General features: G+C 43.3%; 1 protein-coding gene across 1 annotated transcript in view; it reads right to left on the minus strand.

Annotated features, from left to right (window-relative positions):
• Nucleotides 1-7,207: 7,207 nt before the first annotated feature.
• The window catches only part of LOC132399105 (GRB2-related adapter protein-like), a 63,395-nt gene continuing 46,507 nt past the window's right edge, over nucleotides 7,208-24,095 (minus strand). Inside the window, exons 4-5 of the mRNA XM_059979070.1 lie at nucleotides 8,888-9,056; nucleotides 7,208-7,885 (exon numbers count right to left, since the gene is read on the minus strand). Of these exons, the coding sequence (XP_059835053.1) occupies nucleotides 7,700-7,885; nucleotides 8,888-9,056 (355 nt within the window). The 3' untranslated portion in view covers nucleotides 7,208-7,699. The remainder of the gene's footprint in view (nucleotides 7,886-8,887; nucleotides 9,057-24,095) is intronic.

Consider the following 24,095-nt stretch of genomic DNA (forward strand, 5'->3'; position numbering starts at 1 on the left):
CAATTTTTTGGAATCAAATGACTTTACCTGGTGACTCAGGGCTAGGGGTGTCTGCGCCTATGCCACCTCCTGCCCTGGCACTCCTTCTCTGCCACCTGCCCCACGCCCCTCCTGTGGCGCACCACCCTCACCATTCCCAACATCCTTTGCCCCTGCCAGATTTACAAGCTCGCTCTCTGCGCTACACTGACAAATACAGTACTGTTCAAAGGTCTTTGGCACGCTAGCTATACAGCACTGTGCAAAGGCCTTAGGCACATATATAGTGCCTATAAAAAGTATTTACCCCCACCCCCAGAAGTTTTCATGTTTTATTGTTTTACAACTTTGAATTACAGTGGATTTAATTTGGCTTTTTTAACACTTTTCAACAGAAAAATACACTTTTGTATAAAAGTGAAAACAGATCTCTACAAAGTGATCTAAATTAATTGTAAATATAAAACACAAAATAATTGACTGCGTAAGCATTCAGCCCCTTCAAGTCAGTATTTAGTAGTTGCGCCTTTGGCAGCCATTACAGCCTTGAGTCTGTGTGGATAGGTCTCTGTCAGCTTTACACATCTGGACGCTGCAATTTTTCCCTGTTCTATACAAAACTGATCAAGCTCTGTTGATTGCATGGGGATTGTGAGTGAACAGCCCTTTTTCAAGTCCAGCCACAAATTCTCAATTGGATTGAAGTCAGGACTCTGACTTGGCCACTCCAGGACACTAACTTTGTTGTTTTTAAGCCATTCTGCTTTTGCTTTATGCTTGGGATCATTGTCTTGCTGGAAAATAAATATTCCTCCAAGTCGCAGTTCTCCTGCAGGATTTCCCTGTATTTTGCTGCATTCATTTTGCCATCTACCTTCACAAGCCTTCCAGGGCCTGCTGCAGTGAAGCATCCCCACAGCACAATGCAAGCACCACCATGGTTCACGGTAGGATGGTGTGTTTTTGATGATGAGCGATGTTTGGTTTACACCAATCAGCATTTAGTCTGAGGCCAAATAGCTCAATTTTTAGTTTCCTCAAACCATAAAACTTACTTCCAGCTGACTTCAGTCTCCCACATGGCTCCTGGCAAACTCTGGCTGAGATTTCATGTGAGTTTTTTTCAACAATGGCCTTCTCCTTGACACTTTCCCATAAAGCTGTGTCTGGTGAAGCACCCGGGCAATGGTTGCATGTGCAGTCTCTCCCATCTCGTCCACTGAAACTTGTAACTCCTCCAGAGTTGTCAAAGGTCTCTTGGGGGCCTCCCTCACTAGTTTCCTTCTTCAACAGTCACTCAGTTTTTGAGGACACCCTGCTCTAGGCAGATTTACAGCTGTGCCATATTCTTCCCCTTTCTTGATGATTGACTTAACTGTATTCCAAGGGATATTCAGTGACTTGGGAATTTTCTTGTATCCAAGAAGAATCCACGGGGGGTGGGGGGGTTGTGGGAAAGGTGGCAGAGGAGAGCCAGGTTGGGGAGTTGTCATGGGTGCAGGCACACTGAGCACTGAGACACCAGGAAAACTCAGTTGATTTGAAACAATTAGTTTATTGATCATTATAGAACGTTTCTCTGGTGGTTTGCACTCCCTTTCCTTTTCCCAACCATGGTTTCCCTCTCCCTGTCCCTTTCCCACTCTCAGTCCACAATAGAAACCCATATCAGAATTAAGTTACTCATCACTCAGATATGTCATGACTTTTTTTTTGATGCAGCAGTTAAGTGCGGTGCATAAAATTATTACAGCACTGTGCAAAATTCTTAGGCATCCTAGCTATACATATGTGCCCAAGGCTTTTGTAACTCAGAAAAAGTTGAACAGCAAATGAGACCGCATCTGTGGTGAAAGGATGGATTCCAGCTCAATTTCCTGTTTTTGTAGCTTTGTTCATACTGTTGTAGTTTGACACTGGCGATGATTAAAATCAGCTTTTGATCAAGAAATCGAGGTCTACGGTGAAGTTAACGTCAATATTAACAGTTTGATTAGCTGTCAAATCTTTAACTGCTGAACAGGGTGATTTGCATTTACTTATGCAGTAGGCCAGTCGTTGGTTCGCACTGGACCACTTTACAGGTACGAGACAGGCTGATACAGCACACTGTGACTGACTGAAATGTTGACAAAGGCAGATAAAGGGATTTTTTCCAGCCCTGATTTGATACAAACATAAATTCCCAGCATACCTTGACACGCCACTTTCCCTTGTTCCTCTCCTTACTTTCCCTTTCCTACTCTTGTCTGCCATTCTTCCCTCTTCCCCATGCTTCTTTCTACAATCTCCCCCTCTTCCCCTCTCCCATCATCCCTACTGCTAGTCTTCTATTATCACCATCATATCTACGTTGTATCATCTACTCATCAATATCTTCCACCTAATCATATCCCCTCTCCACCTAAGACTGGTGACCTCTGCCCCACGATGTATTCCAGATTTAATCACATCGGCAGCGGCCATCAACTCTTTACTCTTCCCCCTTCCCTCTCTGTGGGACTCAACATTTGGGGCGGCACGGTAGCATAACATCAGTGTAATGCTATTACAGCTCTTGATACCTGGGTTCAGTTCCCACCGCTGTCTGTAAGGAGTCTTCAGGTCTAAGTCCAAGTCAAGTTTATAGTCAGTAAACTATATACACGTATACTGCCAAATGAGATAACATTTCTCCGGACCAGCGTGTAAAGAACAGTAGTACACATTACACAGATATAACACACAATAGCTCAGGAAAGTAAGAATAAAATCTACGAATGAATTATGCATAGATAAAGTAAAGTGCAAAAAAAAATTGCAGGGTACAGTACAAATTATCCGGTGACACTTTGAATGTGATGATGCAGGGAGTTCAAAAGCCTAATGGTCTGAGAGAAGCTGTTTCCCGTTCTGGTTGTTCTCGTTTTTATGCATCAGAGTCTCTTGTCTGATGGTAGAAAGTCAAAGAGGATGCTGGACAGATGGGTGGGATTCTTGATAATAGTCAGGACCCTGTGTGCGCAGAGCTCCTGATGAATGTCCCCGATGGATGTTAGAGAGACCCATATGATCCTCTCAGCCGTTCTCATTCTCCCTTTGAAGGGAGTTCTAGTCCGATGCTCTGCTGCTCCCATACCAGATGGGATGCAGCTTGTCAGGATGCTCTCAATGGTGCTCCCGTAAAGTCCCGTTAAGATGGGGAGTTGGGCTGCAACCTCACTTGCCTCCATCTCCTCAGAAAGTGGAGGTGCTTCTGCCCCTTCTCCTTGAGGGAGATGATATTGAAGGACCAGGTGAGGTCATCAGTGATGTGAACTCCCAGGAACTTGGTGCACTTCACTCTCTCTGTAAAGGAGCCGCGTATGCGCAGAGGGGATGGTTCATCTGCACCTTCCTAAAGTCAACGGTCATTTCCTTGACCTTCTCCAGGTTCAGACTTCGGTTGTTGTTCTCACACCAGTCACTCCACTTCTTCCCTGTACTCAGATTCGGTTGTGAAGGCGAATGCAATGTTGGCGTTCATTTCTAGGGGTATAGAATATAAGAGCAGGGATGTGATGTTGAGGCTCTATAAGGCACTCGTGAGGCCACACTTGGAGTACTGTGTGCAGTTTTGGGCTCCTTATTTTAGAAAGGATATAGTGACATTGGAGAGGGTTCAGAGAAGATTCATGAGAATGATTCCAGGAATGAAAGGGTTACTGTATGAGGAACATCTGGCAGCTCTTGGGCTGTATTCCCTGGAGTTCAGGAGAACAAGGGGGGATCTTGTAGAAACGTTCCAAATGTTAAAAGGCTTGAACAAATTAGATATGGCAAAGTTATTTCCCATGGTAGGGGAGTGTAGTACAAGTGAGCAGGACTTCAGGATTGAAGGATGTCCATTCAGAACAGAGTTGTGGAGAAATTACTTTAGTCAGAGGGTGGTAAATCTGTGGAATTTGTTGCCACGAGCGGCTGTGGAGGCCAAGTCATTGGGTGTATTTAAGGCAGAGATAGATAGGTTCTTGATTAGCCAAGGCATCAAAGGGTATGGGGCTGAAGAAAGAGAGTGGGGATGACTGGAAGAATTGGATCAGCCCATGATTGAGTAGTGGATCAGACTTGATGGGCCAAATGGCCTACTTCTGCTCCTCTATCTTATGGTCATCATGTTTGTTGATGAGGCCAACAACTGCTGTGTCATCCATGCACTTCATGGCGCCATTTGAGCTGAATCGTGCGACACAGACATAGTCAGCAGTGTGAACAGCAGCAAGCTGAGCACACAGCTCTGAGGAGCACCAGTGCTCGGTGTAATGGGACGAGAGATGATGTTGCTGCCCACTCGGATGGACTGTGGCCTTTCTGTAAAGAAGCCCAGGATCCAGTTACAGACGGAGGCATTAAGACCAAGCAAGGACAGTTTCCTCACTAGTTTCACTGGGGTATGATGGTGTTAAATGCCAAACTATAAACAGCAACCGATTTTCTAAGTGGGACGGGGCAAAGTGGAAGGAAAAGGGTACGGCAACAACAGTGGATTGATTCAAGCAATAAGTGAATGGAAAGGATCCAGTGCCGCTAGGGAAAGGCTTTAACGCGCTCCATAACTAACTGCTCAAAGCACTTCATGATGGATATTAATGCCATTACGAAGTCTGTCTTTAAGGAGTCACTTTAAAATCAATTCCAAAAGAAACAGGAAGCCAATGCAGAGCAGTTAGGATGATAAGTAAATAATATTCAGAACAAGAGTTAAGGGTACTTGAAAGACGAGGACTGGTATACTCCATCCCTGTTTTCCGTCCCGGAGCACGGGTGGGTGTGTGAGCGCAGTGACGCGGGAAATGGATTTTCAGGTTCTGTATTACCTCACTGGCTGATGCACTATTGCTCATCTGGTCAGCTCATTCCTGACTAACAGAATGATGTAAAGATGTCCCCTAACAATTGTTAAAAGCTGCACAGATTTATTTCCAAATGGTGTGCTTTGCTGGAAGTTAATCTTCTGATCTGGTGGCTTTAGATTTTTAGACACCTGACACCCCCCAGACTCTGCATTCGGTCTGAAGGCACTGCTGTCTCAACGTCTGGGCTGACTTGTGATTGGCATCATTCCTGTCCACTCCTAAAGGGAAAGGACAGCATAGTTATAGTCACAGTACCAAAACAGTCCTATTGACCCACATTTGGACCACAACAATCCATGCCCCTCCCATCCACGTCTCTTAAATGTTGAAATCAAACCCACAGCCACCACTTTCGCTGGCAGCTCGTTCCGCACTCTCACCATCCTCTGAGTGAAGAAGTTCCTCCTTATGTTACTCTTAGGCATTGCACCTTTCACTCTTAAGCCATGACTTTTAGTTCCAGAGTCATTCAACCTCAGTGGAAACAAGCCTGCTTGCATTAACTCTGTCTATACCCCTTATAATATTGTATACTTCTATCAAATATCCCCTCATTCTCCCATGCTCCAGGGAATAGTCATAATCTATTGAATCTTTCCAATAACTCAGGACCTCACGTCTTGGCAACGTCCTTGCCAATTTTCTCTGTATGCTTATGAATATCTTTCCTGTAGTTAGGCAACCAGAATTACACACATCAACCTGACTTGGAAATGCATTGTCATTACTCCTTCCTAACTGTGTTATGGATGCGGCCACACCATGGGCATTGCACATTGCAGTGGTTCAAGAAGACAGCTCACGAACACCTTCTCAAGGTTAACTACGAATGGGAAATTGAATCATAAACACAAGGCATTCTGCAGATGCAAGAAATGCAGAGCAACACACACAGAATGCTGGAGAAACTCAGCAGGTCAGACAGCATCTAGGGAGAAAAATAAGTAGTCAATATTCCAGGCCATGACCTTTCAACCCCATTCTCTTACCTTCTACCCATTACCTTTAATGCCCTTACTAATCAAGAACCTATCAACTTCTGATTTAAATATACCCACTGACTTTGGCCTCCACAGCTGTCTGTGGCAATAGACATAGGAGCAGAATTAGGCCATTCAACCCAGCAACATGGCTTAAGTAAATGCACTGCTCGATTCTTGAACTCTGTTCCTTCTACAACCACATCTGTGTAAGATAATGGTGATCAGTAATCTCAGTTAGATACTTCCCATTGAAAGCTACCATAAGACATAGGAGAATTAGGCCATTTGGCCCATCGAGTCTGCTGCGTCATTCCATCATGAGTGACTTATTATCCTTCTCAACCCCAAAATCTTTCATTTTCCCCATAACCTCTAACTTCCTCACTAATCAAGAAACTATCAACCTTCAGTTAAATGTGCCCAATGGCTTGGCCTCCTTAACCTTCTGTGGTAATGAATTCCACAGATTCACCACCCTCCAGCTAAAGAAATTCCACCTCATGGACTAGCTGAGAGTAAGCATTTGGCACGGACTAGAAGGGCCAAGATGGGCTGTTTCCGTGCTGTAATTGTTATGTAGTTATATCTCCATTCTAAAGGAGTGTCCTTCTATTCTTAGGCCATGCTCTCTGTCCTACACTCCCATTACAGGGAACATCCAGTCCACATCCACCCTAATCTAGGCCTTTCAATATTTTAAAGCTTCTAATGAAACCTCCACCCCTTCACTCTTCTAAATTCCAGTGAGTACAGACCCAGAGCTACTAAATTTTCCTCATATGTTAACCCTTTCATTTCTGGGATCATTCTCATGTACCTCCTCTGGATCTTCTGCAATGCCAGCACACCCTTTAAGTCATGTGCCCAAAACCATTTATAATACTCCAAGTGCAGCCTAATCAACCCCTCACAAAGCCTCAGCATTACATTGTTATTATTTGATTGTTTTATACTTTTAATATATTTACTGTACCTTCTTAGCTTGGGTTATCAGGGCACACAAGTAACCTTAAGCTGCTTAATCCTTTTCAGGCACAAGGATTTACGAGATAAGATAATTTATTTCTCTTTATTTAGTGATATAGTGCAGAACAGGCCCTTCCGGCCCAATGAGCCATGCCACCCACCTATGTGATGCTAGTCTAATCACGGGACAATTTACAATGACCAGTTAACCTACTAACTGGTACGTCTTTGGACTGTGGGAGGAAACCAAAGCACCTGGAGGAAACCCACACGGTCACAAGGAGAACATATAAACTGCTTATAGACACTGCCGGAATAGAACTCCAACCTTTGACGCCCCGAGGTGTGCTACTGTATGTACCATTGATACCAACGTATCCCATACAAGAAAAAGGGAGAGACAAATAAAATTTACATACTATACATTTTATTTATGATGATCTTTTTTTGAACTTTTCTGTTTGACAACATCCTCAAATGTTACATATGCAGCAGAGGTTTGCCATTGACACATGAACTGAAATGCTGCAACAACTGGGGGTTGTTACGTCGTTGGACCTCTGGATAACTTCTCAGGATTTAATTTATATTCCACATCAAAATGAGGCTGCAGGGATCCAAGTGCAAAGCAAATAAAGTCATGCACAAAACTCTACACAGAAGGAAAGGACATAGTCTGTCTGACTACCTGTAATTTTTGTGCTTAAGTCAATGAGGAAGAAATTTGCATTTATAATGTCCTTCATAATCTCAGGATATCCCAAAGCGCATTACAGCCAATGAAGTACGTTTGAAGTGTAGTCACTGATGCAGGGACCAGGCCTGACATAAAACAGAAGCGGTAAGATGTAAGGCTTCTTCTTGATGTTCTTGATCAGATCCGGTTGCAGCTGGGAGTCACTGCATCATTGGCTGGACGTAGTTCCGTGGGAAGTAGCCAACGCGGCCGTGGCACCTTCCTTTCCACCAGTTGGCATCCATGGTGTCCAGCACTTCGATGACGTCGCCCCGGTAGAAGTTCAGCTCCGTATCATCTTGCGGAGAAAAGTCAAAGCAAGCCTGCACAAAAACGGGTTTATCCACCTGCCGCACAAGAATTTAGAACATCCTGAGCAAAATAGTGCACAGATCAGTCATCAAACTAACCAACACAAGGCAATACTTCATAAATATCAAATAGTATCTTAGAACATGAATATCTTGTTTTGCTTCACTCATTCATTCATCCATCCAGTCATCCATCCGTCCATTCATTCATCTATCCATCCATCCATTTAGTCATACATTCATAGGATGTAGACATCACAGGCAATGTCAGCATTCATAGTATTGTTCATCCCTCTTTGTCCCTGAACACTTAACAATCATCAGGTCATATGGAATTAAACAGACATTTAGCACCATTTGGACCATGCTGACCAAGATGCCCATCTAAGCTAGTCTCATTTGCTTGCATTTACCCTATTATCCAGCTACCTGTCCAAGCATTTTTTACATCTCCAAAAGATTTTAAAAAAAGTTTTACTTGTCACATGTACATTTGGACCATACAGTGAAAAGCATTGTTTGCATCACTGCCCAACACATTACAAGATGTGCTGGCGACAGCCCGGAAGTGCTGCCATGCTCTGGCACCAACATAACATGCCATAACTTACTAACCCTAATCTGTACACCTCTGGAATGAGGGAGGAAACAAGAGCTCCCAGAGGAAACCCACATGCTTGCAGGGAAAACGTATAATTTCTGTGGCAGGAATTGAATCTTGACCTTGCAGCTGGCGCTGTGAAGTGTTATGCTGACTACTATGCATTTGTGCCACCCACACGTTATTAGTACGCCTGCCTCAAGCTCTTGGTCTGGTTGTACCTACCATGCTATGTACCACCCTCTAGAATGGAAAACATTCCCCTCAGCTTCCTATCTCAGCATTCTCACCTTAAACCTATGCCCCCTAGATCTTGATATCCTGACCTTGGGGAGAAAGGCTGTGGGCATTCACTCTATCACTGTCCCTCATTCACAGGCCACACACACGCACATGAACACATACAATTTCTTTTACAACCTCTAAAATCATTTTACCTCTTCGTCAGGCTTTGTATCTCTCAGGAAAATCTGTTGTTTCTTTGCAATTGTAGTCGTCCTATAGAAGTCCACGAGCTCATTCAGGGAGTGGAACTTCTCTTCCCACAAGTAATATTTGCCCTCGTTATCACGAAGAACCTTAAAGTGCTGCACGTGTTTGCCATAACTGTGGAGAAATCAACAGGATGGTGAGTTTCACATTTTCAGTCCCTTGTGCTCTTGATTCCAAGAGGTTTCTGATCATATCCCTGAACATTCTCAGCAAGATGCATTTCTCATTTGGAGGAAAGAATTCTAAAAATGTAACACACATTTACTTCACATAGTGCTAAATGATCACCCCATTAGAACACAATATAGTACTTGATTTCCTCTGCCCCCACATCATTCCCATTTCCCTTTCTTACATTATCTCCTTATCTGTCCATCACCTTCCCCTGGTGAGTCACCCCCTTCCCTTTCGTCAATGGTCTTCCATCCTTTCCTATCAGATTCCCCCTTCTCCAGCCCTTTATCTCTTTCCCAATCGACTTCACAGCCCTCTAATTCACCCCTCCCCTCTCCCGAGTTCACCTATCACCTAGTACTTCTTCCTCCCCTCCCCCCACCTTCTTCCTTTCCAGCCCAAAACATCAACTGTTTACTCTTTTCCACAGATGCTGCCTGACCCGCTGAGTTCCTCCAGCATTTTGTGTGTGCTGCACTGGATCTCCAGAATCTGCAGCTATCTTCTTGTTTGTGACAATACTTGATACTTGAGGGTATCTTTGTGCCCACATTTTTTTTTTGCTTATTTTTGTAATTTAAAAAAAAATCATTTCTGTTTTAATTTTTTGTGCTACGTTGGATCTGGAGTAGCAAGTAGACTTGTGTACAGGAAATGGCATGAAACAATATTGAGCAACACACACAAGATGCTGGAGGGACGCAGCAGGCCAGGCAGTACCTATGGAAAAGAGTACAATCGATGTTTCGGGCTGAGACCCTTCATCGGGTTTGGAAAGGCAGAGGAGAAGTCAGGGTAAGAAGGTGGGGAGGGGAGGAAGAAGTACAAGGTGGCAGGTGATAAGTCAAAACCAGGAGGGGGTGAAGTAAAGAGCTAGGAAGTCAATTAGTGGAAGAAATAAAGGGCTGGAGAAAGGGGAATCTGAAAGAAGAGGGTAAAAGACCATGGACGAAAGGGAAGGGAGAGGACTACCAGGGGAAGGTGATGGACAGATAAGGAAATAAGGTGACAAAGGGAAATGGGAATGATGTGTGGGGGGGGGGGGTAGGAAATCAAGTACTATATTGTGTTCTAATGGGGTGATCATTTAGCATTATGTGAAGTAAACGTGTGTTACATTTTTAGAATTCTCTCCTCCAAATGAGTGAGGGAAACGAGAATGGGGAATGGTGAAGGTGGGCAGCTGCAATTATTGGAAGTACAAGAAATCAATGTCCATGCAATCAGGTTGGAGGCTACCCAGATGGAATATAAACAATCTTGAATCTATATTGAGGCTTTACAAAGCACTGGTGGGGCCTCTGTACCTCAAAACTATCCGCCCCTCCGCCTATCCTCATATCGTCCACAAACATTGCCACAAAGCCATCAATTCCGTTGTCCAAGTCAGGAAGAGGGTTATAGTCTCAGCTAGCTCCAACAGAGGCACAACCCTCCCCACCAGGAAATCTTCAGGAGTTGGTGCCTCAAGCAGGCAGCCTCCATCATTAAGGACCCTCACCTTCTGGAACTTATCCTCTTCTCATTACTACCATCAGGGAGGAGGAATAGGAGCCTGAAGACCCACACGGATTGATTCAGGATTTGCTTCTCCCTCTCCGCAGTTCTGAATGGACCATGAACTCCTTAACACTACCTCACTATACTTATGTTCTTTTGCACAATTGATTTATTTTCTAAATTATAGCAATGTTTAGGCCTGCATTATACTGCTGCTGCAAAACCACACATTTCACGACAATACGTCAGTGATAATAAACTTAATTCCAATTCTGGTCATCGTAACATCTTGATAACCACTATTTCTGAGCAACACAGACATAATGCTGGAAAAATTCAACAGGCCAGGCAGTATCTATGGAAAAGAGTAAGGAGTCGACATTTTAGGCCAAGACCCTTCATCAGGACAGGTCCTGATGGAGGATCTCAGCCCAAAACATTGACCCTTTATTCTTTTCCATAGATATATCCTGACCTGCTGAGTTGCTCCAGAGTTCTGTGTGTACTGCACTGGATTTCCAGCATCTGCAGATTTTCTTGAGTTTGTGTACCACTTTTTCTGAGTCTATTTGATACTCTAAGGCTACAAAGATCAGAATGATACTTTGACATACTAGCCTGGAGAATGGATCTCATTGCACAAATTATCATCATCATCATTATGTGCCATTTCGTGTAACATGGGTGATCGTGGTTTTGGACCATGATTGTTCTTGGCAAATTTTTCTACAGAAATGGTTTGCCATTGTTTTCTTCTGGGCAGAGTCTTTACAAGACGGGTGACCCCAGCCACTATCAATACTCTTCAGAGATTGTCACTGGTCGCATAACCAGAACTTGTGATATGCACCAGCTGCTCATACAGCCATCCAGCACAGCTCCCATGGCTTTACATGACCCTGATCGGGGGGAGCTAAACAGATGCTACACTAGGGTGGCCTAGTGGAGGGAAAGAGTGCCTTACACCAACTTTGGGAGAGACCTATCTTCATCCCCCCATCCAGAGCTGCACAAGTAAATTATTCATATAAGTGGTTTTATTTGGAATAAATCACACCAGCATACTCTTTGGAAAGAAGTCGTGCCAACTGGGTTATTGGCCAGGGCTTTTCTATCCATGATTTATCTTCAAAGGGCTTATGATTGGTTGGCTTTAGCCAGCAGCTAATCTTATATTTCCTTTTGATATTCAGCCCATCAAATCAGCAGAATCTGAGTTCCCATCAACCTCACTCCACTCATTATTTCTCTGTATTCCACTCCCTTCTACTTGCCCGTCAGCATTTAATATCTACCTACCCTATGCAGTTCAGACACCATGCACACTGGCATAGCCGGCCAGTGACGTAGCAGCATCAGCACTGGACTTCGAGACCAGTGGTCCCAGGTTCGAATCTAGCCTGCTCCTTGCATGTTGAGTGTTGAGCTAGTAACTCAGTCTCGTTAAAATAAATAGACCAATGCTGAGGAAACAGTTGCAGCAGTGTGTACTACCTACAAGATGCACAGCAAACAACACAGCAAAGTTCCTGAGGCAGCACCTTCCAGACCCACGACCACTACCATCTAGAAGGACGAGAACAGCTGATACCTGGGAACACCACCACTTGGAAATCCCCCTGCAAGTCACTCACCATCTGGACTTGGAGACATATCGCTGTTCCTTCATTGTCGCTGGGTCAAAATCATGGAATCCCCTCCCTAACAGCACTGTGGGTGTATCTACACCTCAGGGACTGCAGCGGTTCAAGAAGGCAGCTGATCACCACCTTCTCAAGGGCAACTAGGGATGGGCAAAACATGCTGGCAATGCCCACATCCCGTAAATTAATACATTTTAAAAAAGGCAATAAATGCCACCTGATGCACCGCAAGGTGTGAATAGGAATAATGCAAACCAGCATGGTTTTGGACATGGGGGGAAACTGGAGCATCCAGGGTAAATTGCGTACAGTCAGAGGGTAACATTACCAGAGGCAGGGTCACTGCAGCAGTGTGGTAGAGCCTTTACTAGCTGCTCTGTGATGCGACCTATTGATCTCATAGTTCACACAACCTACATTTCATTCACTGTCAGAAATCATTAGGAGAAGTGACGGATCCTACACTTCACAGTACAATGTGCAAAGTGATAGTGTTGTGATATCACTGAATCACATGCAGACAACGCCTGCTACAGTTTTCAATAGAGCACCTCTGTGGAAAATAACTTAGTGATAATCACTCTTCAGAATTTTACCCTGCACATCAATTGCGGCAAGCCTGGTCTGGCCACCAGCTCGCATGTACAAAAGTGTGGGGCCACATTCAGCACAGGAGTTAGAGTCATAGAGTTCTATAGCATGAAAATAGGCCCTTCGGTCTATTTCATCCACACCGATCAAAGTGCCTGTCAAAACTAGTCTTATCTAATGATTAAAGGCCTTGACAGAGTGGACATGGAGAGGATGTTTCCTATGGTGGGAGAGTCCAAGACCAGAGGATGCAGTCTCAGAATAGAGGGGCTTCCTTTTAAAACAAAGATGAGGAGGAATTTCTTCAGCCAAAGGGTGGTGAATCTGTGGAATTCTTTGCCACAGGCAACTGTAGAGGCCAAGTCTGTAAGTATATTTAAGGCAGAGGTTGATTGTTGATTGGTCAAGGCATGAAGGGATACAAGGAGAAGGCGAGAGATTGGGGCCCAAATGGCCTAATTCTGTTTTTATATCTTATGGTTGTATCTGCATGTATTTGGCCCATAACTCTCTAAACCTATCCTACCCACGTAATCCCTAAACTTCTATTGAGCATTATAATTGTTGGGTGGCGGTGTGGGGATATCTCTCTTCCAAAGGAGGTCTAACCTTCTTTCCTCTGCTAGTCTGCAGGTCACCCTTAGGCAAGGCATAGAACCTGCTTAGCCCCCTGATCAAAGTCACATGAAGGGGTGGATGGTCATATGAGCAGCTGGTGCATATCACAAGCCCTAGTAATGTGACCATTGATGCCAGGCAGACAAGCTTTGAAGAGTATTGACAATGGCTGGGGTCAACTGCCTTGAAAAGACACTGCCCATAATGCCACAGCACATAACGATTGAACAATTGTAACCTTACTCACCTCTACCAATTCTGTTGTCAGCTTATTCCATATATTTACCACCCTCTGAGTGAAAAATTTGCCCTTGAGTCCTCTTTTTTCACTTCTCACATTAAACCTGTTTCCTCTAGTTTTAGTCTGCCCTATCCTGTGAAAAATACTGTGACTATCCACCTTAGCTACATCCCTCATGATTTTATAAACCTCTGTTGAGTCATGTTTTAGCCTCCTTCACTCCAGTGAAAAGCATCCCAGCTTATTCAGTCTCCCCTTATAACTCACGCCAAAAAGCTCCACTTGGCCCATCAAGCCTGCTCTGTCATTCCATTATGGCTGATTTATCATCCCCTCACGTCTACACACCTTAACCTTTGACATCCTGCCTTCTCCCCAATAACCTTTGACAACCTTACTCATCAAGAACCTATCAACCTTTGATTTCAATATACCCAATATCTTGCGACCCTTCCTGTTGCTCTGTTACCAGATTTCCTTATGATTTGGTAGGAGCCCCTGTCAGTTTGTGATATCTCCCATTTCTTCATTAATTTCCCTTCTAATTTATTCTCTTCATGTTCCCATCAATTACACAGAACATTGAAAATTGCAGCACAATACAAACCCTTCAGCCCATGATGCATCAATCTTTTAACCTACTCTAAGATTAATCTAACTCTTCTCTCCCACATCATCCACGTGCCTGGCTAAGTTTCTTAAATGTCCCTAATGTACCTGCCTCTACCATGAGCCCCAGCAGTACATTCCATGCACCCACCACTATCTCTGACATCCCCTCTATGCTTTCCTCCAATGACCATAAAATTATGACCCTGTTCTTAGCCATTTCCACCCTGGCGAAAAAGTCTCTGGATGTCCACTTGATCTATGCCCCTAATTATCTTATACACCTCTACCAAGTCACCTCTTATCCTCCTTTGCTGCAAACTGAAAAGCCTTAAGCTCACTCATTTTCATTAGACATGGTCTCCAATCCAGGCAGCATCCTGGTAAACCTCCTCTGCACTCTTTCTAAAGTTTCCACATCCTCCTTGTAATGAGGCTACCAGAACTGAACACAATATTCCAAAAGTGGTCTAAGTGTGGCCATTATCTCATACTCCTATCAGTTTTGTCCGGGATTTGTTGCACGTGCTTGCTTTACCAAAGTAGAGTGAAACAGGGTTTTACACTGAGTCACAGGGTCTCTTGCCTGTTCCAGCAAAACCCAACACAGGCTCAGCATCAGGTGCAGTTCTCAGTTCTGATCAATTTCAGATAGCCAACCTTTCCAGTTTGCACCACATTGGCCAGTTCCAATGTAAGATATGGTGCTGAACTTTCTCTCTCGCCACGAATTCCACCTGAGCAGCTGGGGATTTCTAGTAACTCTTTTATATCTCATTTCCAGCAACTGCTGCATTCTTCCTCATTGTTCGACTTTGTTTTGCTCTTGTTCTTTAATCCACTTCAATCATTTCTGAGTCACCTGGACAACTCTGGTCTCCACCCTGCCGCAAACATTTACCTTGTTCTCTCTAACAAGTCTCTTGACAACACAAAATGCACTTTTTTTTCCATTCTCCAGAAGAAGAAATGAAAGACTTTGCTAAAAAATCTGTTTAAAATTATTTTACTTTCTATTCACTCCCTTAGTGATTCCCTACTTGTATTTACAATAAGTAAGCCCTCATCAGTGGCCACTTTACTAGGTACAGGAGAGAAACCCAGTGTGGTCTTCTGCTGCTGTAACCCAGCCACTTCGTTCAACATGCTGCACATTCAGAGATGCCCTTCTGCACACCAGTGTTGTAATATGTGGTTATTTGAGTTACTGTCACCTTCCTGTCGGCTTGAACCAGTCTGGTCATTCTCTTCTGACCTCTCTTATTAAGAGGGTGTTTTTGTCCACAGAATTGCCACTCACTAGATGCTTTCTGTTTTTAGCACAATTCTCTGTGAACTCTAAAGCAGAGGTTCCCAACCTGGGTTCCACAGAGCCCTTGGTTAATGGTAGGGATCCATGGCAAAAAAAAGGTCAGGAACCCCTGTTCTACAGATCGTTGTGTGTGCAAATCCCAGGAGGTCAGCAGTTGTAGATACTCAAACCACCCTCTCTGGCACCAACAGTTATTGGATGGTCAATCACTTAGATCACATTTCTTCTCCATTCTGATGTTTGGTCTGAACCTCTTGCCCACGTCTGCTTGCTCTTACGCATTGAGTTGCTGCCAATTGCATTAATGAGCAGGTGCACCTCGTGAAGTTGCCATTGTGTGTTACAATGTCAAGAGAGCAGCGTTATGAAACCACATGCAAAAAAGATCAGCATTGCAAAACCACAGCATTTGTGCAGCATTTGGATAAGGCTCTGTGAAAAATCCCCCCTGTGGTTTCTGAGGTGGCAAACATTTCAAATTTTAAAGCAAACTTATTATCAAAGTGCATATATGTCACCATGAGATTAATTTTCATGTGGGCATTCATAGTAAATAGAGAAAAACACAATAGAATCAATAAAAAACTTCAATGAAAATGTGCACATGGAAACAAACTTGTGCAAATACAAAAGAAAAATAAAACTAACAATAATAATATAATGCCTGGTTAAGAACATGTTTTATTGTATTCCTACTGCTAATGCTATTAGGTATTTTAGTTTAGCAGTTTTTCTGCAAAGTGTGTTCTGCTAACTAGGCTTCAAAGACTAGTATTTTGGTTTCTGCTAAGATAAGGAGCCGCTTGCTCATCTCAGGAACGTTGTCAGCCAATTGGGTTTGTCTTGCCAATACCCGAGTTCTCCAGTTCATTCATAATGGTCTTCGAGGGAAGTTCGAACTGGTGTCTTTCATGCAGAACATGGGTCAGTGCACGAGTAATCAAAGCGAAGCACCCAACTTCTCCAGAAATGAGCTCCAACGTTTATGTGCACAGTTAGACTAGTTTAACTGGAATGGGCCCTTTTATTTATATTTAATTAACCTTTTGTTAAAGTTGAAAAATCTGTAATTATACTTCCACTTTAATTTTACGCCGGGTATAAGGTCTGTTATTTTCTGCTGAATGATAACTTTGAATGGGGCCGTATTTATACAGTTTCCACCCTCTCAATGGAACATTCCAACTTTCCTGTTTGGTTGAACCTGAGTCATATCGCCCCTAGATGATTTTGGTGGCCTTCTCACCATTACTCATGCAATATTGAATCATGTGGCTGTTAGGCAGAGTTAGCTAATGAGCTAGTTTGTTCCAAGCCTCAGTGAGAGGGTTTCAATAATAAATAAATAAGCAATAAATACCGAGAACACAAGTTGTAGAGTCCTTTAAAGTGAGTTTACAGGTTCAGTATTGGGGTGAGTAAAGTTATCCTCTGTGGTTCAACAGCCTGATGGTTGAAGGGTTTCTGAACCTGGTGATGTGGGACTTGAGGCTCCCGTACCTCTTTCCTGATGGCAGCAGTGAGAAGAGAGCATAACCTAAACGGTGATTTTCCGTGCAATGTGTAATGTTATTATTAGTTAGTACGAGACATTTAAGCATTTCTGTGTGGTTAGCTGTAAGGTATCAGCTAAATATTTTTCCCTCAAGAGTCAGTAGCTTAACGTGGAAGGCTCCTCGTTTCAAGAGGTGACAAAGCAACTGAATTATACTATAAATAAAATTCCCAAACAAAAGATTGTTGATTTAAGCATGACTGTTGAGGCTTTGGATAAAGTCTGGGAAACAACTCAAGAGCTTCTCATGTGGTGAAATATCCCAGGATACTTTGAGGCATGATTTGCAACAAAATTTGACACTGAATCACACAAGGAGACATTAGGACAGATGATGAAAGTTCTTGTCAAAAAGGGTGGAACAGCTTAAAGGAGGGGTACAGGTAGACATGTATTGGATCCTGCTGCTTTTGAGGTTCTTCAGACATCAAGAATAAGGCATAAAACTTGTAGCTTATGATCATTTTATTAATAGTACAAGAGCCAAGATGATGGGGGAAGAACCAGAGTGAGACAAAAAATAAAAATAGAGCAAACAAAGGTGGCCTGGTGTTCTTATACCAGACTACTGATAACAATAAATTCCAGTGAAATTCCAACAGAGAACAACTAACCAATTAAACAGCTAAATTCAAGTAAATTGTAAACAAAACATTTCCAGAAAAATAAGACTATTAGACATAGGAGCAGAATTAGGCCACTTGGCCCATCAAGTCTGCTCCACCATTCGATCATGGCTGATTTATTATCCCTCTCAACCCCTTTCTCCTGCTTTCTCCCTATAACCTAGAGCCTATCAAACTCTGCTTTAAATATACTCAATTCTTGGCCTCCACAGCTGTCCATGACAGTTATTTCCACGGATTCACCACACTGGCTAAAGAAATTCCTCCTAATTTCTGTTCTAAATGGACATCCCCCTATTCTGAATCTGTGTCCTCTGGTCCCTAGATTCACCCACTATAGGAAACATCCTCTCCACATTCACTCTGTTTAGGCCTTTCAATATTCAATAGATTTCAATGATATCCCCTCTTATTCTTCTAAACTCCAGTGAGTACAGGCCCAGAGTCATCAAACATTAACCCTTTCATTCTCAGAATCATTCTCGTGAGCTTCCTCTGGACCCTCCTGAATGCCGACACATCTTTTCTTAGATAAGGGGCCCAAAACTGCTCACAATACTCAAAGTGCAGCCTTATAAAGCCTCAGTATTACATCCTTGCCCTTATATTTTAGTCCGCTTGCCTACTTTATCGTGCCTCCAAGTAACGCGAAACCACGTCCTCAACAAGCAGTTCCAACATCTTCCCAACCACTGAGGTCTGACTAACTGACTGATAATTTCCTTTCTCCTGCCTCTCTCCCTTCTTGAAGAGTGGTGTGACATTTGCAATTTTTCAAACTTGAAATCATCCCTGAATCAAATGATTCTTAAAAGGTCATTACTAATGCCTCCACAATCTCTTCAGCCACCTCCTTTAGAACCCTGGGTACACCATCTGGTCCAGGTGACTTATCTACCTTCAGACCTTTCAGTTTCCCAAGACCTTGTCCCTACTGATGGCAATTCACACACTTCTGCCTAGAGCATGTCTTATGAGGATATGTTGAGTGAACCAAGGCTTTTCTCTTTGGAGTGAAGGAGGATGAGAGGTGACTTGATAGAGATGATAAGAGGCATAGATTAACTGGACAGACAGAGACCCTTTTCCCAGGACAGGAATGGCTGATATGGGAGGGTATAATTTTGAAGTGATTGTTGTAAGGTATAAGGGAGATGTCATTTTGACACAGAATGATGGGTGCGTGGAACCCACTGCTGGGGTGGTGGTAGACATCAATACATTAGGGATACTTAAGAGACCCTTAAATAGGTACATATAGACAAAAGAAATAGGGAGGACATTGTAGAAGGTAAACATCAGGTTGATCTTGGGGTAGGTTAAAAGGTTGGCACAACATTGTGGGCCAAAGGGCCTGTACTGTGCAGTACTGTCCTTTGTCAGGGTATGTTTTTAGTGAAAATAATGTAACCACCACTTCGCTCCTGGTTGCACACCCCAAACTTGGAAATAGATCTCTGCCCCTTCCATCGTCGCAGAGTCAAATCATGAAGCTCTCCGCAAAAGCATCGTGTGGGTATCTTCATCGGCAGGAATGCAGCCGTTCAAGAAGATCATGACTGTCTCTTGTAAGGCAACAAAACTCGTCCTTGGCAGCAACACCCACGAGGCAAACAAACAACACAAGAAGGTGAGTGACTGGTCAGGAATGTATGGGAATTGCCATCTAGAATTAGCAAGAGCATTAACAGGAGATTTCAGAATCAGATTTACAGCAATATCACTGACATGTCATTAGATGAATTGTTTTCTGGCAGCAATACAGTGTGGTTCATTAATTACAATAAGAAATATAATATATACACACACACACATTTGTAGGTCCACTGTTTTGTCAAGTTCGACTCTTCGTGACCTCATGGAACATAGGGTTTTCGTGGCAAGATATGGAAGTAGATTGCCAGGCCTTTCTTTCTGCTGCTGTCCAGGTTGATCATAAGACCATACGTCATAGGAGCAGAATTAGGCCACCCGGCCCATCGTCTGCTCCGCTATTCAACCATGGCTGATCCTGTTTATATTAACCTGCTCCTCAATCCCAGTTCCCGGCCTTCTCCCAGTAACCTTTGATGCCATGTCCAATCAAGAACCTATCAATCTCTGCCTTAAATACACCCAACGACCTGGCCTCCACAGCTGCATGTGGCAACAAATTCCACAAATTCACCACCCTTTGACTAAAGAAATTTCTCTGCATCTCTGTTTTGAAAGGGTGTCCCTCTAACCTGAGGCTGTGCCCTCTTGTCCTAGACTCTCCCACCATGGGAAAAATCCTTTCCACATCTAGGTTGGGTTTGAACTCAGTGTCATCTGCCTTGGTCCAGAGCTGATGCCACCACACGCACACATATATATACACGTACAAATATGTAGTGCAACAAGAGAGTAAGATAGTGAGGTAGTGATCATGGGTTGGTTTATTGTTCAGAAATCTGACAGCAAAAGGAAAGAAACTCTTCCTAGAATGTTGAGTACATGTCTTCAGGCTCCCAGCACAAACCAAAATATCTGCAGATGCTGGAAATCCAAGGCGAAACTCAGAAAATGCTAGAGAAATTCAGTAGGTCAGGTAGCATCTACAGAAATGAATAAACAGTCATCGGGACCCAGGATCAATGTTGATGAAGGGTCACAGCCCAAAATGCCAATTTCTATTAATTTCCATAGATGCTGCTTGAACTGCTGAGACCCTCCAGCATTTTGTGTGTGTTTGCCCATCAGGCTCCTGTACCTCTTCTCTGATGGCAGCCATGAGAAGTGATCCTGTCCAGGGTGGTGGGACTCCTTGGTGATTATTAGTCACATGTACATTGAAACATACAGTGAAATGCATTGTTTATGTCACAGCAAATCGGTAAGGGTTATGCTGGGGGCAGCCCACAAGAGTCACCATGATTCAGGTGCCAATATACCATGCTCACAACTCCCTAACTCTAAATGTACATCTTTAGTATGTGGGAGGAAATCCATGTGGTCACAGGGAGAACGTACATCCCCAATCTTACAGCTGGCACAGTAAACACAATATATTAACTTCTTAAGATTGTTATAGCTGGAGCGGGTAATGAGGACAAGCTCCCACTACCTATTAAATGCTCCCAATGGCGTGTGTCTCAAATAGCCTCTGGCAACCGAGTCCAGCTCCTGGCCTTCACGTGTGGCTTAGCTACCAAGAACAGCAGACCTCCCTCTACTGACAGAAGGGGCAAAGGCAAGTTACTGGTGACTTAAAACCTGTCACTTTGGTCAGATGGGGCTGATCAATCATGGTTGGTAGCTCATCTTGGAGAAGGAAAACTGATTTCAACTCTCTGCTGCCTTGTGGCTCTGCCCACTCCGGGGGAAGGTTTCGTGAATAAACCCCCAAGGGATAATCTGGGAGCCAGAGTCCCTAAGGCAATCCTACATTGAGTTCAAATGAGAAATGGCAGAAACAGGAGATACAGTTTCCATCAGCTTGGAAAAAAAACTAACAATGTGGCTCCAAAGATTTTATAATGGAATGTAGTTCCATGCCCTTGTGTTGCCCTCACAGGCAAAGTTGATAAGATTCGAGTAAGCAGAGTTATAAAAGCAAATGGTTTTGATTCAATATTTGGGATTAGAGTTTCAAAAACAGACGTGGGCAGAACAAAAACACTAATCTATTTCATGTGTGGTGCAGCAAAACAAGTTAGGTGTATTATGTTTCAGTTCAAACAGGAAATTTCTAGCCACAACCGCTGTGCAATGTCTACCACCTATTATCAACTATGCAGGAAAAAAAGGAGCTGGGTTGTTATCCCCTCGTAATCTTAAATACCTCTATCTAAATACCCCTCGTTATTCCACTCTCCGGAGAATGACATCCTAACCTATTCAACCTTTCCCTGTAACTGAGATCCTCAAGTCCCAGTAACCCCTCGTAAATTTTCACTGTACAATTTCAATCTTACTGATATCTTTCTTGTTGGAAGATGACAAGATCTGCACACAATACTTCAGATTTGGCTTCACCGAAGTATAATACAACTTCAACGTAACATCTAACTCCTGCACTCAGCACTCTGATTTATGAAAGCCAATGCGTCAAAACTCTTTCTAAGACCCTGTCTATCTGTGATGCCATTTTCAAGTAATTATTCAAGTACTCCTAGATCCTTCTGTTCTATTGCACTCCTCAGTGTCCTACCACTCTCTCAAAGTGCAACTCCTCACACTTCTGAGCTATGCTGTGTTGATTCCTAAGAGAGCAGAATGTGAACCCGTGGTCGGCTCCATTACTCCGTGCTGATTAAAGCGTCGAGCAAGATTAAAATCAATGGAAAGAGAACGGGTTCACAGTGCTGACTGCCTGCATTTAACCAGTCTCCCTCTTGCTGCCACCAGCAGAAGGTGCAGGAGTCTTGGGCGCCAGGCTGTAAGGCTTGATCACCTTGGCGGCTCATGGATGTAGATTCACTTTCAGCTACAGTTTGATGTTTAATGTCGGCAGTGCTGAACGCGCTTTATTATTTGCACGATTTGATTCGACATACTTCAGCTCAGAACTGGATCTACGGCTGTGGCCTGCAGCCATTGACACAACGCTGAACTGACTGACTTGGTGGCTGTGGCCTCAGCCATCGTCTTCTGGATTGCTTTAATTCACCTCAGCGCCCTGGGCTGTGGACTCACTTCTGGAGATTCTGCAGTTTGATGTTTAATGCTCTGTGTTATTTGTTCACTCTTTGTTGCTTGCGTGAGTTGTTTTTTTTTGCACCATTGCTGATCTTGTTGTGCGGTACTTCACTTTGAACAGGTTCTATAATGTTTCTTTGTTTAGCAGCTGCCTGCAAGACAAGTCTCAAGATTGAATACTGTGTACATATTTTAATAATAAATGTACTTTGAACTTGTCCGAATTAAATTCCATCTGCCATTCTTCAGTTCATTTTTACTCAACTTTGCTGTCAGGATTCTAGACCGGGATGTGAACAAAAGTCTTCCAGCTTAGAGGTGAGAGAGCACTTCAGATTCAAACATTGGGTTAATTTCTAAACAATGCATTGAGCTCCAAGTTCAACAGAGTGCCAGAACAAAAGTATTGCTGAACTTACAAGAGCTAAAAACTTCAAAGTTCACATTCATAATAAATTTGTTATCAAAATACATATACTGTATGTCACCATATACAACCCTGAGATTAATTTTCTTGTGGGCATTCAACGTCGATACAAAGAAACACAATAGGACCAATGGAAAACGACACAAAATCAAAGATGGTCAAACAACCAATGTGCAGAAGACAGCACATTGTGCAAATATGAAAAAAAATAATAAATAAGCAATATTGAGAATTTGAGTTGTCAAGTCCTTGAAAGCGACCTCATATCGTTAGGGTGCAAAGTATCCAGTCTAGTTCGGCAGCCTGGTGTTTGTATGGCAATAATTGTTCCTGAGCTGGTGGTGTGGTACTCGAGGCTCCTGACGACAGCAGCGAGAAGTGAGCATGGCCTGGATTGTCCTTAACGATGGATACTGCTTTCCTGCAACAGCACTCTTTGTAGATGGGCTTTGCCTATGATAGACTGGGCAATATCCTGGCCTTTCTGCACAAGGGCATTGGTGTTTCCATACCAGATTGTGTTGCACCCAGTCAGTATACTCACCACTGTGCATCTATAAAATTTTGTTAAACTTTGAGATGACATGCCAAATCTTCACAAACCTTGAAGAAAGTACAGGCGTTGCCGTGCCTTTTTTGTAATAGCATCTAGGTGCTGTTCCCAGGATTGATTTAAATTCCAGACTAACAATGGGGTTGAGTTCAATGCAGGGATGGAACTCCAGCCAACAGTCCGACTTTGCAGAGGGAATGTGGAAGTAGGTGCGGCTCATCTGCGTGACAAGGTTGCAGGCGAGTTTGAGAAGCATGGCTTTTTCATTCTAAAATCTGATTTGCTGTTTCTGGGCTCCAATCAAAGTACAGGGTAACGATGTTAGACTGGGAAATTATATCCATATCCATTGTCAACATTATTGCCTCAATGCTGGGCAACATTCTGATCAATCATTTGTAGAAGACATTGTTAAGTCTGTGTGTTTTACAAATCATGTCCCTAGGCAGGGGTTTGACTAGAGTGATTCAAAGCAAAGGGACCACCAACAAATTCAAACTGGTGTATTATAGTTCTGGTGAAAACTATTGTACAATTAACTGAGAAGTTTTAATACTGAGCTTAGGGATGTACAGTACTTTCTCACTGGCTCTCCTGTAGTGCTGACCAACCCAAACCACCTTAGACCCGGTCTGATTCCATGAT

The sequence above is a fragment of the Hypanus sabinus genome, chromosome 9 (genome assembly GCF_030144855.1).
Source record: "Hypanus sabinus isolate sHypSab1 chromosome 9, sHypSab1.hap1, whole genome shotgun sequence".
Classification (NCBI taxonomy): Eukaryota; Metazoa; Chordata; class Chondrichthyes; order Myliobatiformes; family Dasyatidae; genus Hypanus; species Hypanus sabinus.